The sequence below is a fragment of the Dendrobium catenatum genome, unplaced genomic scaffold (genome assembly GCF_001605985.2).
Source record: "Dendrobium catenatum unplaced genomic scaffold, ASM160598v2 fragScaff_scaffold_862, whole genome shotgun sequence".
Lineage (NCBI taxonomy): Eukaryota > Viridiplantae > Streptophyta > Magnoliopsida > Asparagales > Orchidaceae > Dendrobium > Dendrobium catenatum.
This window is the reverse complement of record NW_021319324.1, coordinates 497,442-512,560: the sequence shown is the minus strand read 5'-3', so window position 1 is coordinate 512,560 and position 15,119 is coordinate 497,442. Positions and strand designations below refer to the sequence as shown.

At 35.0% G+C, this 15,119-nt stretch overlaps 1 protein-coding gene across 1 annotated transcript in view; it reads right to left on the bottom strand.

Annotated features, from left to right (window-relative positions):
- LOC110105901 (NADP-specific glutamate dehydrogenase) overlaps positions 1-14,902 on the bottom strand; it is a 101,411-nt gene extending 86,509 nt beyond the window's left edge. Inside the window, exons 1-4 of the mRNA XM_020835584.2 lie at positions 14,674-14,902; positions 13,523-14,558; positions 12,705-12,834; positions 12,400-12,601 (exon numbers count right to left, since the gene is read on the bottom strand). Coding sequence (XP_020691243.1) covers positions 12,400-12,601; positions 12,705-12,834; positions 13,523-14,096 — 906 coding nt within the window. The 5' untranslated portion in view covers positions 14,097-14,558; positions 14,674-14,902. The remainder of the gene's footprint in view (positions 1-12,399; positions 12,602-12,704; positions 12,835-13,522; positions 14,559-14,673) is intronic.
- Between the last annotated feature and the right edge of the window lie 217 nt (positions 14,903-15,119).

Sequence of the window (15,119 nt, the reverse complement as noted above, 5' to 3'; positions counted from 1 at the left end):
ACTACTGAAATTTCTAGCTTTTGCAGATCTTTTATCAATTCATACTATTGTGTAATCATCCAATTGGCGCTATTAGAAGTTTTCTTACTTAAGGCATCTGCAACCACATTTGCTTTACCTGGATGATATTAGATATCCAAATCATTGTCTCTAATAAGTTTCAACCATCTTCTCTGCCTTAAATTCAACTCTTTCTGTGTGAAGATATATTTTAAACATTGGTGATCAGGAAAAACTTCATATTTTACCCCATACAAGTAATGCCTCGAAATCGTCAGGGCAAAAATCACTGCAGCTAATTCTAAATCATGAGTTGTATAATTTCTTTTATAATTTTTCAACTGTCTAGAAGCATAGATAATGACTCTTTCATTCTACATCACACACATCCTAACCCTCTATGTGAGGCATCACTATAAAGCTGAAATCCATCTGATCCTAGAGGAATAATTAGCACTGGAGCAGTCATCAAACACTGTTTCAGTCTTTGAAAAGCTTCTTCACACTAAACTGTTCATTCAAACTTCATTGCCTTTTGAGTCAATCTTGATTATGGCAGAGCAATTTATGAAAATCCCTCAACTAATATTATGTAGTAGCCAGCTAAACCCAAAAAGCTCCTGGGCTCCGTCACTGTAGCTGGTCATGGCCAATCTGATATACCTTGTATATTATGTTGATCAACAAATATTTTTCCATTACTGATCACATGCCCCAGAAAATTCACTCTTCAACCAGAATTCACATTTAGAGAACTTAGCGTACAATTCATTCCATTTTAATGCTTGCAACACAACCCTTAAGTGATTTGCATGAATTGTTTCATCAGGGGAGTATACCAAAATATCATCTATGAAAACAATCACGAATAAATCTAAAAATGACTTAAAAATTCTATTTATGAGGCCCATAAACAAAGCAGGGGCATTTGTAAGACCAAAAGGTATCACCACAAATTCGTAATGCTCATATCTAGTACTGAATGTTGTCTTTGTTATGTCTTCTTCTTTAATCTTGAGCTGATAATATCCTAATCTTAAATCAATCTTGAAAAATACAAAGGCACCTTTCAACTGATCAAACAAATCATTAATTCTCAGGAGAGGATATTTATTCTTTACAGTCAGTTTATTCAATTCTTTGTAATCTATACAAAGTCTTAAGCTTCCATCTTTCTTCTTCACAATAAAAGAGTGCGACGCTCCCGTATCAAATAATACCTTAACATGCTTGTTACACAAAAATATTGTCTCTGATATCATGCACATAACATAATGCTCACTTTACTCATATATCATAAAAGAATTTATTGACATTTAAATAAATTTCATACTTGTAATAACATCAGGAGAGTCCTTAACCTCTTGTTGGGATAAATCATAAACCCTCGGCTAAACAGGTTGACGAGTTTGGCCTTGAGATAGAGTTTGATGCAGTAGACTCCACAGTTCTTGGTCTGCCAGCTGTCCTCTAAAGAGTAATACATGTCACCTCTATGGCAGATTTTTGTCCCAAAATAGGGCAAGCCTTTGCCATATGTCCTGGTTGATGGCACCAGTAATAGATATTAGTTCCAGAGAGGCACTCACCTTTATCTGCCCTCCCACACTTATTACATAAAATAGGAATGATGTTCTCTGAAGTGTTGGGTCTAGACATCTTCCAAGTGGACCTTCCAGATTGAACTGATTAAGTAGACTTTGTCATGTATTCATTCTTTCTTTTCTGAATGTCTCTTCTCCTTTGAGTAGCTTGCAAGTCTAACTCAATCCTTCGAGCCCTCCCTACCAAAGTAGAATAATCCCCAATGCCAAAAGGAAACAAAATCTATCTAATAATATCCTTCAAGCCAGATAGGAAACTATGGCACTTTTATTCTGTATTGGGTGTCAAATGTGAGGCATATATGGATCGCATGGTGAACTCGACCTCATAATGCATAATAAGTTTATCACTCTGTACAAGCCTAATGAATTTATCATGCATCTATCTTTTGGCTGACATTGGTACAAACCAATCTCTGAACACTTTCAAAAACTCTCTCCAGGAGACATGACTGCTAGATCGTCCTCCAAATGTATCTTATAATTGGCTTTGCCACCACCTTTCTGCCTCACCATTAAAAGCACAAGAAGCAAAGGTAATCCTTATATCCTCAGGGCAAGACATATCCTCCAAGTTGATTTGGCTGATTTTGGGATCTCTTAGGTTTAGGTTTTGAGCACTAGATTCATCTAGAGATTGGGAAAGATCAATCTTCCTCTCGAATAGAGGTCACTTGTATCTTGTTGTTTTCTTCCGTTAGTTGATTTCTTGCAATAATATTTACTATTTTCCCTTATTTTCATTGGAGTTTGGAAGAGTTTCTCGTTGTTTTACGAAGATTGATAGGAAATACTTAAGATCTACAAGTGTTTCCTATCAGATACAGGAAACGTATTAGACAAGTCTATAATCACGTTTTTAATTCTTAAATTCAATTTATAATTAACAGTATAATATTGCTTCATGTCTTTTAATATTTAAATTTTGTATTCAAGTTATGCATCTTGTTGAGATTCATAGCTAAGAAGATTTCAGTAGAGAGAAACAAAGTTGAGCCTACGTGAAAATTAGGTTTTAAATCAACTAGTATATATTTTGTGCTTAGTTTTGCTTGTAAAATATGAAACATCATAAAGTAATGTATATGATAAAACTGCAAATGCTGATGTTTATTAGAAGCCCTATAGTTAAATGAATGAAAATATTTGGGGATGTTTCCGTGAAAATTGAACTACGTTAATTTATTGAATGTGTTAGGAATTGTATAATATGATGTGTTTGGGTCATTTTGGTAATTGAGTTTATTACTCGCTCTATTATGTGAGTAGAGTTCCAAAATGAACGTTGGTGGTAGATTCAACCAGCTAACTTATATCCGCCTCTACTATGCCTAATGGTCAGCAGAGAGGAATCGTTACGGGATGCGACATTGCAATCCTTTGTTTTACCATGTCGCCGATCCCAACCTCACCGTCTCTCGACAAAGAGATCTTGCCTTCAAGACTCTGACCTTCAATATCCACCCTTTACAATCTCCCAACTTGAGTATTGTGTCATCTACTTATATCGGATTTTAACCAATTTCACGACCATCGAATCCTGTGACAAGTCACCATCTGAGAACAAATCAATGATCTCAGTTTTGTTTCATTCCTAGTGTTTAGAATATTCAACCAGATATTCGAAATCTCATCTATCTTCATCAAGAACCCCAGGTAATTTGTGTCACGTCACACTAAGCCAAGCACATGCCCAAATCTTACTAGCCTGTCCATGAAATCTTCTGCTCCCTGTTCAATAAGTCAAGAACTCACACAAAACATTGTGTTTCTTGCTTCTCACGAACTTGCACACACCTGGAACAACAATACCTTATCGTGCATTAGATCAAGAATAGTCATTCAATCATTCTAGTAAGAATTTGCTCCTATTTAGCAGATCGCCTCGACATTTTAATACAAAACGCAATATTCAGTAAGCAAGATTTGACAATATTTGCTTGACCTTGTTGTTTGGCCGCACTACAAGTTTGATGAGCAATTCAAGTTTCATTAAAATAGATATTCTTTGTTTAAATGAAGATAATCCATAGGAATGGCTTATGGGAATGGCTTCATAAGGTAGATCAATACTTTTCTTACTACAATCTATCCAATGTATAATGTTTTTTAATTGCCTAGGTGTATATGAATGGGCAAGCATTTTCTTACTACCACTTACCTCTTTGAACAAATAGTTGAATTCTTGGAATTCTTTCAAACAAAAAAAATTCTCCAACGTCTAAACCATCCTTTGAAGGTCATCGAACATACTCCTATGATCATTGGCCATCATCTTGAAATCACCAAATATGCTCTTAGATAAACCTTTACGGAATGCCAACCATAAACTCATAAGTTCAATTACTAAAGAGGAAAGCAAAGAGTCGGATGTGCAAAAGATTATAACAATGCAATCCATGCACAAGACTAATCAACAAGAATTGTGCCCAGACAGACGATCATAGTCTTCATGGTCACCAATGGATGAATTAGGCCAAATACATCTAGCAAATTTTTTTGTTTTGCGGCTTTATTATTGTTCAAGTGCATGAAAGACCAACTTCAGAGATTTTGGCTAAATGGATGGCCGTAACCCTCATTGGATTGAATTGGAAGTTGACCTTGAGGGCAAGATTGTTGTATGTTGTGAATCCATAACAAAAGTTATAATTACTTAAAAGATGATTAATAGTGCTATGAGTTTATAATTAGCATATAGATCATTCTTGTAATTAGTGCTAAGAAAATGATTAGTTTTTTATTTTTAAAAGAGCAATAAATGCCTTTAATAAAATAAGCAAACTACAAAGTTGATTCCTTCTTTAACAAGTTAAAGAACGAAGTAGGAATCTTATTCAAACATAAATCTTCCCAAATGAAATTACTAATAAGAGCAAAGTTAGCACACATGTCTGCTAACTTATTACTACTTCTATCTATACATTTAAAAATAACATAATTGAAATCTTTGAAGAAATCAAAGTCTTCCATCTCCTTGAAGCCATCAAGCAAAGCATGTGAAGAATCCTAAATAGATTAGAATTGTCACTTTCAATGATTACTCTTTCGTATTTGAACATCCAATCTTTAATAACTTCTTTCAATGATTTGATAGCTAAGAGTTCCAATTGAGAAATGTCCCAATGGATGCAAGATGTTCCAAAAGCAAATAAGAATCTCCCTTTGCAGTCACAGACCACTCCTCCAATTACAGCTCTATAAGATGAACCAAGTGAAGCATCTACATTAATCTTTAACCAATTGGGTGGAGTGGGATGCCAAATATTAGACAGTCTGATAGCTGGCTAACATCCCATCTGTCCAAGCTAATGTTAAAAGAAATTTTAGAAAGAGAAGAATAGCTAACAGCATTTGGAGCGATTGCATTTGCACTATCTTCAACTCCTTCATGGATGAATTTGTTTCTAGCCTTCCAAGAAAGAAACACAACATTGCAAAACAAGTTGAGAAGCATACAATTATGTTGGGCAATAGATTTCATCCAAGTGCAACAATCTTCAAAACTATCAAACAAGGGAATTCCAAATTCCCAATTGTTTAACAGTAAGAGCACTTCTTTCAATTTGCTACATTTGACAACTACATGTTCTACATCTTCAATACCATTCCAGCACCTTGGACAGATCTCATTACTTTGCAACCTTCTATAAGATAAGAAATGGCAAGCTGGAATTGCATTTCTAAATAACCTCCACCAGAAGACTTCTACACAAGGATTCAAATTAGATCTTTTAATCCATTTCCGATATCTTGGTTCTTCTTGTTGTTGTTGCATAGTTTCATAAATCATTCCAAAGATTGTCTTACCCGAATTCTGGAAAATAAAATCCAGCTCATCATCCCAAGGTTCTGTTTTGATATTGATTTGTAGGATTAACTCCACCAACTCAAGTACAAAAACCTTCAGCAGCTCATCAACATTCCAGGTTTTGTTTACAATAAACCTGTTCAGCAACAATGCATCATCACCTTAAGGCGCTACAAAAGTTGGCCATTTGTTGATGCATTTATCCAAAATCCAGTTGTCTCTATATACATCAATAGATGATCCATTTGCAATGTTCCATTTCATTATAGGATTAAGTAGCTTTCCACCATCACATATTAGTTTCCAGGAAGATGATAATCCTTTCTTATTGTCTCCAGCTTCAACCTTGGTGCCATACTTAGGAGCAAGAACTTTGTGTAGAAGTGAATCTTTATTTTGTAAAAAATGTCAAGCCAATCTAGCTCTTAAAGCAGCAACTTTAGAAGTAGAGGAATACAAACCACGGCCTCCCCATTTCAAAGGCTTACACAAATCAAACCAACTAATATAATGGATACCCAATCTTCCATTTGACTTGTTCCATAAGAAGCTCCTACACAACTTATCAATTTCCTAAAGCACACTTATTGAAACAAGAGAGTGTGTGCTATGAAAAGTCGGATAAGACAGAAGGAACGACTTAACCAAGGTTAATTTGCCAGCCAACGAAATGAATTTACTACCTCAAATGTTGAGCATTCTTAGTGATTTTTCAATGATAAATTGAAAATCAGCAACCACCAATCTTCTTAAAGCAATTTTTATACTAAGATAGGAAATTCTTTAACTTCTTTGAACCCCATGATACGAGTAATGGATTTCCTTCTTCTTTTATTAACAATCTTACCAAAAAGAATGACAGATTTGTTAACATTAATACATTGCCCAGTTCATTTACTAAACTTAGTCAGGATGCCTTTAATCTCAATTGTCGCCTTCTTATTAGCTTCAGAGAAAATCATCACATCATCTGCATATAATAAGTATGATATCCTTGGGTCATTTGGACTAATGCTAATCCCAATTGAAGTTTGAGCAAAAGCATTGGAAAGAAGTTGGGAACAAAGAATGAAAAGAAGGGGGACAAAGGGCAACCATGACGGAAACCTCTCCTGACGACAATTGAGAATGAAAATCTCGATTCTTCTATTCTGATAAATTACCATTAATGATCAATGAAAATCTCGATTCTTCAACACACTCCAAAATGAGCTTTGAGAATTTAGAAGGAAATTCAAAATATTTCAAAACTTTTTTAAGAGTATACCAACTCATGGAATCACATGCTTGCTCCATATCAATTTTAAATGAAACATGTCCTTCAGATGATTTAGAATAGCTGAATTTATGGAACATTTCCTGAGCAACCAGCACATGATCCGAAAGAGATCTACCCTTAATAAAAGCCACCTGCTCCACCGAAACCAGCTTAGGAATAACAGATATTAATCTGTTCAAGATCACCTTTGCCGCCACCTTGTAGATCGAATTACACAAGCTAATAGGCCTATAATTCTATGGAATCAAAGGATTGTTTACTTTAGGAATGAGAACTACTAAAATATCTTTCCAAGATTTATTCAGCTCACCATGACAAAGAAATTGATTTAAAGCATTCCAAAAATCAACTTTGATGATATTCCAATAAGCTTTGATAAATGAATAGGATATGCCATCAAAACCAGGTGCAATATTACCTCCAGTTTGATTTAAAACCAGCTCAATCTCATCCACCGAGAAGTCCCTTTCTAACATGTTTCTGTCATCATCGTTCAAACTATTCATAGGCAAAGGCCATCCATCCAAGACACAGCTTCTTTGTCTCCATTTTTGGTTGAAGAACCGTAGAAGGACCTCCTCTATTTGATCATGCTCTTCCATCAAGTTACCATTTTCATCCATTATTTTAACAATGTTGTTAGAATTTATCCTTGCACTAGCAAAAGAATGAAAAAACTTTGAATTGCTATCACCCTCAACCATCCATTTGACCTTTGCTCTTTGCTTCCACCATGCATTCAACCGAGCCATAGTTGAGTTAAGTTCATTCACTTTAGCTTTCAAAATCCAACATTCTTCTTCCGATAGAAATCTAGTATCTGATTCCTTGGTTTGCAGCTTCAAAATATCTTCCATCAAGCTACCTTTCAAGTGGTTAATTTCTTTAACTTAGCCTTACTCCAGAAGAACAGAGATTTTAAACTCTTTTTTAAATTTTGAATTCAATATTTGAGAATAATTACTCAAATAAGATTTGTTCCAATCCTTCTTAACCACAGTTGAAGAAGCAGGATAAGAGGCCCAAACATCCTCGAATTTAATGATCCTCTTAGCCGCCAGATTAAAATCAAGGAAATTAAGAATAACTAGACAATGATCGGAAGCTATTCTAGCCAGTGTCTAACAACCAAATTATTTGATGAATTTAACGTCATAGAGTTAAGAAAGCACCTGTCCAATCTTTCAAGAATACGAGCCCCTCCGGTTTTATTATTGCACCAAGTAAACCTTGGGCCAATAAACCCAACCTCATGGTAGTCATTATTAGCAAAAAAAGCCTTCATCTCTTTAGGCCCTTGAGAAAACTGAAACATTTTTCCTCCTCTCTTGTCCTCCTTAGAAGTGAGACAATTGAAATCTCAAATCTCCACCCACCACCATAGGATGATCACCTATAGAATGCAATTCCATCATCTCCCGAAGTTCCCTCCTTTTATACATGCCTTTGTTTCCATACACATAAGCAATCCTCCATGTTCCTTTATTGGTAATTGCAAGATCACCAATAATACATTGAGAAGAAGAAGAATCAACAAATGAAAAATCAGCCAAATGAGAATTCCATAAAACAATAGTACATCCTGATAACCCGTCTAAAGGCACAATGAAGTATTCCCAACCATCTCCCAATCAGTAATTTAATTTCTTTTATATCAAAAGATGACAATTTAGTCTCTACCAAACCCAAAAAGAAAACGCTATGCAATTTAACAAACTCTTTAAGGTATAGAGAGAAAATGATTAGTTAGTGAGTTATATTTGTATTCTATAATCAATGAGAGAAAATAAAGAACGAATAAGTTCTTCCTTCTTGTGTCGAATTCTTCTGTTTTTCTGATTTTGAGAGTTTGAGAGGATTAAAAATTCCAAGATGGGATCAGGTTGAGATAACTTTATTGTTGCTTCTATCATCACTAAACCTTCCACTAAATTTCAGGTTGCATCCAGGCCAAAACTTCCACTGCGAAACGCATCCCCATTGCATCTTTCACCTTCAGGATCTACATTTTTTTCCAAGAGCTTTCATATACTTCAACTAGTGAATTTCCTCCACCATTCATGCATTTTGCCAAAGTTGTCATCAAGACAATCAAAATATGCTAGCAACTTCATTCCCAATTCTCATAGTCGCTAAGATTCAACTCTGACGTCCATATGTGTAACTAAAATGGAGACGAACCGGAATCACGTCCGTATTTAATGCTAGAGCACACACATTTCTCTAGTCCGCTGAACCTTGACATTCACCACTACCCATTGCTCTGTGTCATCTACAATAACTGGAAGGGCAACCTCGCAGCCACATAGACACTACACCTCCTTTGAAGCGCCCAAAAACATTGTAATCCTCTGCTTCGCCATGTCGTCGATCCAAACCTCAACATCTCTCATCAAAGGGATCTCGCCTTCAAGACTCCGACCTTCAAGATCTTACCACCAACTCCGTTGCCAGAGGTCAAAATTGCCGTAGCCAGATTTCCCAATCCCGCACCTTCAAGACTCTAACCTTCAATATCCATCCTTTCACAATTTTCCAATTGGAGTATCATACCTACCATGGTTTAAAATTGCGCAATATGAGGCTCGCCTTGAGGCCCGCCTTTGCGCAATTCCAGTAAAAAACGCCTCGATGCTTACGCCACAAGTCTTTTTTATGAGGCTTGCGCCTCAACTTGGTTGAGACCCGCCTTGAGACCCGCGTCGCCTCACTGGCACGAGGCTTACGCCTCATGCTATATATATTAAAACTTACATAAATCTTGAAGTAAATGCCCGACATTGGACTCTATAGGAGAGGAGGAAGGGGAGAGAGCCGTTCATCATAATGATGATTCAAATGAAGAACCCCTTAGTGATGACAGTGCTGACTTATGAGTTCTTATGTGATATGTCATTGCTATTTATTTTTGGAAATTGGAATTAGATGTTAATGAAAAGATTATTGGGATTTGGGAAATATAGAATTTTGAGTTGAACTACATTTCATGTTGTCTTATTATTGAGATATTTTGATTTCACTTCATATCTTATGCTTTTTTATGTTTTATATTATTCATCCATTAGTATATAAAAAATTTATCAATACCCGAATACGCAATTTTAAACATTGATACCTACCATTTCTATTGGATGAAAACTAGGAATTACTTATGTGTTCATTGATTTCCTTTGCAACTTAATTGGGAGCATATGGCGCATGACAAACCCACTTGAGAGATTGTAGTTGAATGGATGGCAACCAACTCCATTGAAACGACTTGTAAAATTGAACTTGAGGTTAAGATCGCTGTGGGAAGGGAATGAAGGCAATAAATCCAAAATATAAGCAGTATTAGTAAATTGTGAATCTATGATTAGCATATAAGCCATTCAAGCAATTAGTGTTAATAATGATAGTGAGTTATATTTTATTCTATAAATACCCCAGTTGGTGAGAAGAACAACAATGAATGAAAAGTTCACACTAATTCTTCTTTTTCTTCTTATTTTGAGAATTTTAACATTTAAAATGTTCAAGATGAGAACAGGTTCTTCTCATTTCCCTTCTTTTTATCTTTCCCATTTGAGCCCCTCTTTTTCCTCTTTTGTTCTAATATAATACTTCAAGCTTGGTCGATATGAGAAGGAATTTTAGGCATAAGGAGTACATATTAGCAAGTACTTTTCTACATATTTTTTTATTTTTAATGAAATAGTTTGCTTTTATTATTACTGAGATGATGAAAGTGCAGGAAGATAATACACTCTTTAGGTTAAACAAGATATCCCTTTGTTTGAAATATATTTCCTTGCGGCACGGAGAGAAGAAGATTGGTAATTCTTAAAAGAACTCTATTTATGAGTTCTTTCATTTTCATTATGATAATTTTCTACAGAATATAGTTAATGGTTCTGCACTTTTTTTTAGGGCGGTGGAGGGGGTAAGACTTCACATTACAAAGATGTTAGATTATTGTTCTTTCAACCTCTTCTTGTGAAGGGGAAAAGATTGTTTTGTATATCACCTTGTACTTTCATAGTGCATTGCATTGTTTTTTATATTCATTTAATTTAGGTGAAAAACAGAACTTCACTTGTTAGCTTGTAGTTATGATATTTTTCTGAGCTTAAAAAGGAAAGGTTGCACCATATATCGTTTATATCAGTATTCTCATATTTCGTGCATTGCAAGGGACATCTAATAATTTAGCCCTTTTACAAAGCTCATTATATGGAGTATCAAATGATAACTTCGTTGACTTTTAGTGAACAAACATTCCTAATTTCATTGAAACACCACGCTCAAAATTATAGTTGATGATGATATATTAATATTAAATATTTAATAGAAGATCAAAAAAATCCATTAGATAGTTTGCTTGAATATTATTTATAATTATGAGATAATTTATTACTTTCATAACAAGTTGCTATGAACATAGTTCAATAGCAATATTGAATAACACAAGTTAGAAGAATCTAATAGACTGAATTAGCAAACTAAAAGTTAATGTAGTGAAGCATAGAGTCTAAGGGTCCCTTTATTTTTCTATAAATGCTGTTACAAAACTATTGTTTGGAGAGTATATTTTTAAAAAATTAATATGAGTATTATAAATTTTTACTTTTAGAGAAAATCATGAAACAATGTTCTTATAGCTACCACACTTTAGAAGAAAGGGTTGTAAAAAACTTACTTCCCACCATAAAATTTTCCTGAAAAGAAACAAAAAAGGTGTAGCCAAATAAAATTGTGATAACTTTATGAAAAGCAAAAAAAAAGAAAATGCTTCCCCAAATGGGCCATAAGATGCTTACCAAAAAGCAGCCAAAAACAAAAAAAAATTAGTATAAGGGAAATGCATAATTAAAATTCATCCCTCATGCATATTCCCCTTCACAACTTCACAACCATGGAGAATACACTAGGGCAGCCCATCTCATGTAGTGTAGATCAAATTTCAATTTGATCTAGTCCCGACTCGAACGTATATAAGCTGGCTCGAAATTGGCTTGTGGATCGAAATGATTCAATTTCAAGTCAACTTGGCTCATATCAGGTTGAATTTGAGCCGACTCAAATAATTTATTTTTCCCTTTTCTTTTTTTTTTAATGCCGAATAAGCATATTCATATATTTATAATACCCATATACATATGTGCACAAATATGAATATACAAAATTAATAAATATATATGCATACTATGTATATTTCAAGTTTATCGCAAATTAAATCAATATGATCTAAACCCAACATAAAATTTGCTTGAAGATTATACATATTCAAAATTTGGATCGTAGTTTAGTTCTTCTGGTTTGATTCATTTTGAGCTTCGAGCTAAAATCTTAGCTCTAATCTAGTCAACATAGAGGTAACTATTTATATAACAAGCAAAAACAATAGCATTACAAAATGAAGCTTAAAAGATTAATAACCAAACTATCTCAAGCAAAGTGCAACCAAAGTCCTCTATTAATTTTTTAATTCCAAATACTAAATCCTAAGGCTTCCATATTACTTTGAATCATACTGATGTTCCTGATTAATACCACCATAATCATCAATGTAAAAAAAAAATAGAAACCAAAAATATAAATCAAATCTATCAGCAACATGTGTGCTAGTAAATACTTGCCAAGCAAAGTAAATAATACTAATAAGATATCCTGATTCAAAACAACATAATTAAGGAAATTTTCCCAAATTAAAACACAAAACATACCTGTTCAAAAGCTATGAATTTGGCAATACTAAGATTCATAGATGGGTGAAATCGGAGACCACCTCTGCATGGACCCAACACCTGACTGAATAGCACACGGAAGCCTCTATTTACATGTGTCTCTCCCCTATCGTCAACCCAAGGCACCCGAAAAATGATCATTCGCTCTGGTTCTAACAAACGCTCCAAAATATGGGCATACCTTATACATAGATGAAGGGCATAGTACAATTTTAAGTGTCAAAAAGAAAGCGTGTATCCCCTGACTAAAGTAGTCAAAGTAAAATCTTTATCAGATAACTTACTGAGAACTCTTCAAAAGCACTGGCTCCAGAGAGTTTATCACTTCTTGAACTGATTGTAAAAATTCAACTTCATGAGGATCCCTCTTTAAGATGGATTCAACAATCGAACCAGCAGTTTTTGACATTAAAGCTATAATTTTTCGATGAGTGGAGGATGACCAAAAATCAGTTTCACAAGAAAAATGAAAACATATGTTCAAAAATAGTAATTTTGCTGACTTGATAAACAATCTAAACTTTAAGAATCAGCAAATAGAGTAGATTACAATGGGTTTTAGAAGTCAAATCTGACCACTTAAAGCTATGTTTTAATTGAAGAGGATGAAAAAAATGAAAAATAAAATTCTACCATTTTGTTGCTTCGTTAAAAATCTCCTGCCACTTACATGAGAGATGATAAATCTAACATATTGTCCAATACCTTTGATTCAAGTACCCAATATTCACACAAGGACTTGGCCTTCTAATAGTAAAAATCACAAATGATCAAATATGTGTTCACATGTAACTGCGTTTGAGTAGATGGGCAATTAACAAGCAACAAACTTGTTGAACATATAATGTGCAGCTAGAAATGAAAGTACATAGAATGTAGCAATAATATACATAAGTTTCCATTCAACGACTTGATAAATGCAAATTGAAGCATCTTTCGTACTGCAGCTATAATTGTATAGATTGTTGAGAAGACACAACACAAACATAGCAGCCAATAATTGGAAAAACCATTGCAGCAATAATTACTTAGTGGAAAAACAGTAACATCTCCACTGGCCTTGAAATTTCAACATGAAAGTACACGTCAAAAAAGATGTTACCTTTCACATAAACAGGTCTCTCAACTACAGGTAGAGTCTTGTCCTTTGATGCCACTTGGAGCCTAAGAGCTTCCTTATGAAGCAAACTGTTATTGTGCTCTTCCAATGCACTCATTTGCATGTTTCTACTTCCCTCATTTCCATAAGGGTTTCGCCTATGCTTCCTTCCATACTCTCTACAAACTGAACAGAATATCCTAGTTGTGCCTTCATGAATATCTACATAAGCCCATTTATATGTGTCCGCCCACTCTTCCCTCCACTTCTTCACTACTTTCTTCTTTCTTTTAGCCTGCGGCATTTTCCCAAGGTCTTGCAGCTCTTCAACAGGCACCTGAGAACCCGAAAGGAGCTGTTTGTGGTCTTCTTGTTCTTCAACAGAACATTCTTGTGGAGGTACACCCACAAGTGGTGTGCCAGTAAATGAAGGATCATCATCTCCTGGCCCTATTTCTAAGTCAATTTCTTCCCCCATCCCCCTCATTACCAATTGATGGCGCTGAGCAGCTTGCCGCAGCAGATTGATCTCATCCATGGTGGAGTTCATCTCTGAACCCCTACCTGATACCAACATAAAGCACAAACAACTTCACCAAAATAAGTTTTCGATTTCCTCCCCAGCAGAAAAATGGTAGAACGCCTTTCACTTGCACAAATCTTGCAGGAAAACTCAAGACCAACCCTAACTGTGCATAACTTGAAGCAAGGCTCAATAAACAACACAAACAAGTCAGGAATGAGGATGAGCAAATTCTATCCCCACGCTTCCATGCACAAATCCCGCAAAAACCAAATTATCAACATCCTAACTTCAACAAAACCCAGCACTTTACACTTATGTCAAAATCAACAATTTTTTCAAGCCAGCACCATAAGCCAACCGAAAAAACAATTCACAAACAAAAAAGTGCGTCGAACCTATTACAGTCCTCGATCATCCAGAAGCAAAATTAGAGATATCGAACAACCTACGCTCTACGAATGCCCTTAAAACAGAAATTCACAGATGCCGAGAACCCAAATTTCCACAGGATCCCTATAAAGAAAGGCACCAGAGTATGATGAGCTAAAAAAATTACCAGGATCCAAGAATTCGAGCAGCGGTGCCCAATCAAATCGTAAAGAAATCGCCGATTGCCGTAAAAACTCACCTTCGTGATGTGAATATATAAACTACGAAATCCCTTCAGGTGCGTACCGGGCAGATATATCGCTTAATAATAATTCCTAGATAATTTCTCCCTCGTATATCGGTGTCTGGCTTGATTATCGCTCTCCGGCAATCGCGTTTACGGCGCGGTGGATGCGCCGAGAAGGGTCGTGGCGAATGGCTTCGGTGGTACTGTGGTGAACGAATGCACTCGATGAATGCCCGGAATTATGTTGAATTAATATTTGTTTAAGCTCGTTTAAATTAGAAATTAAATACATATGAATATTTTTAAGATATAAAATTTAAATGAATTAATTTTGAAACCACTAACCAATTTATTTAATAGTAATATAATATATATAGGGATAGTTTTATTATTGCATTCTAAAATAATTTCTTAGTACACAATTTTTTTAAAACTAAAAAAGTTTAAACTAATAAGCT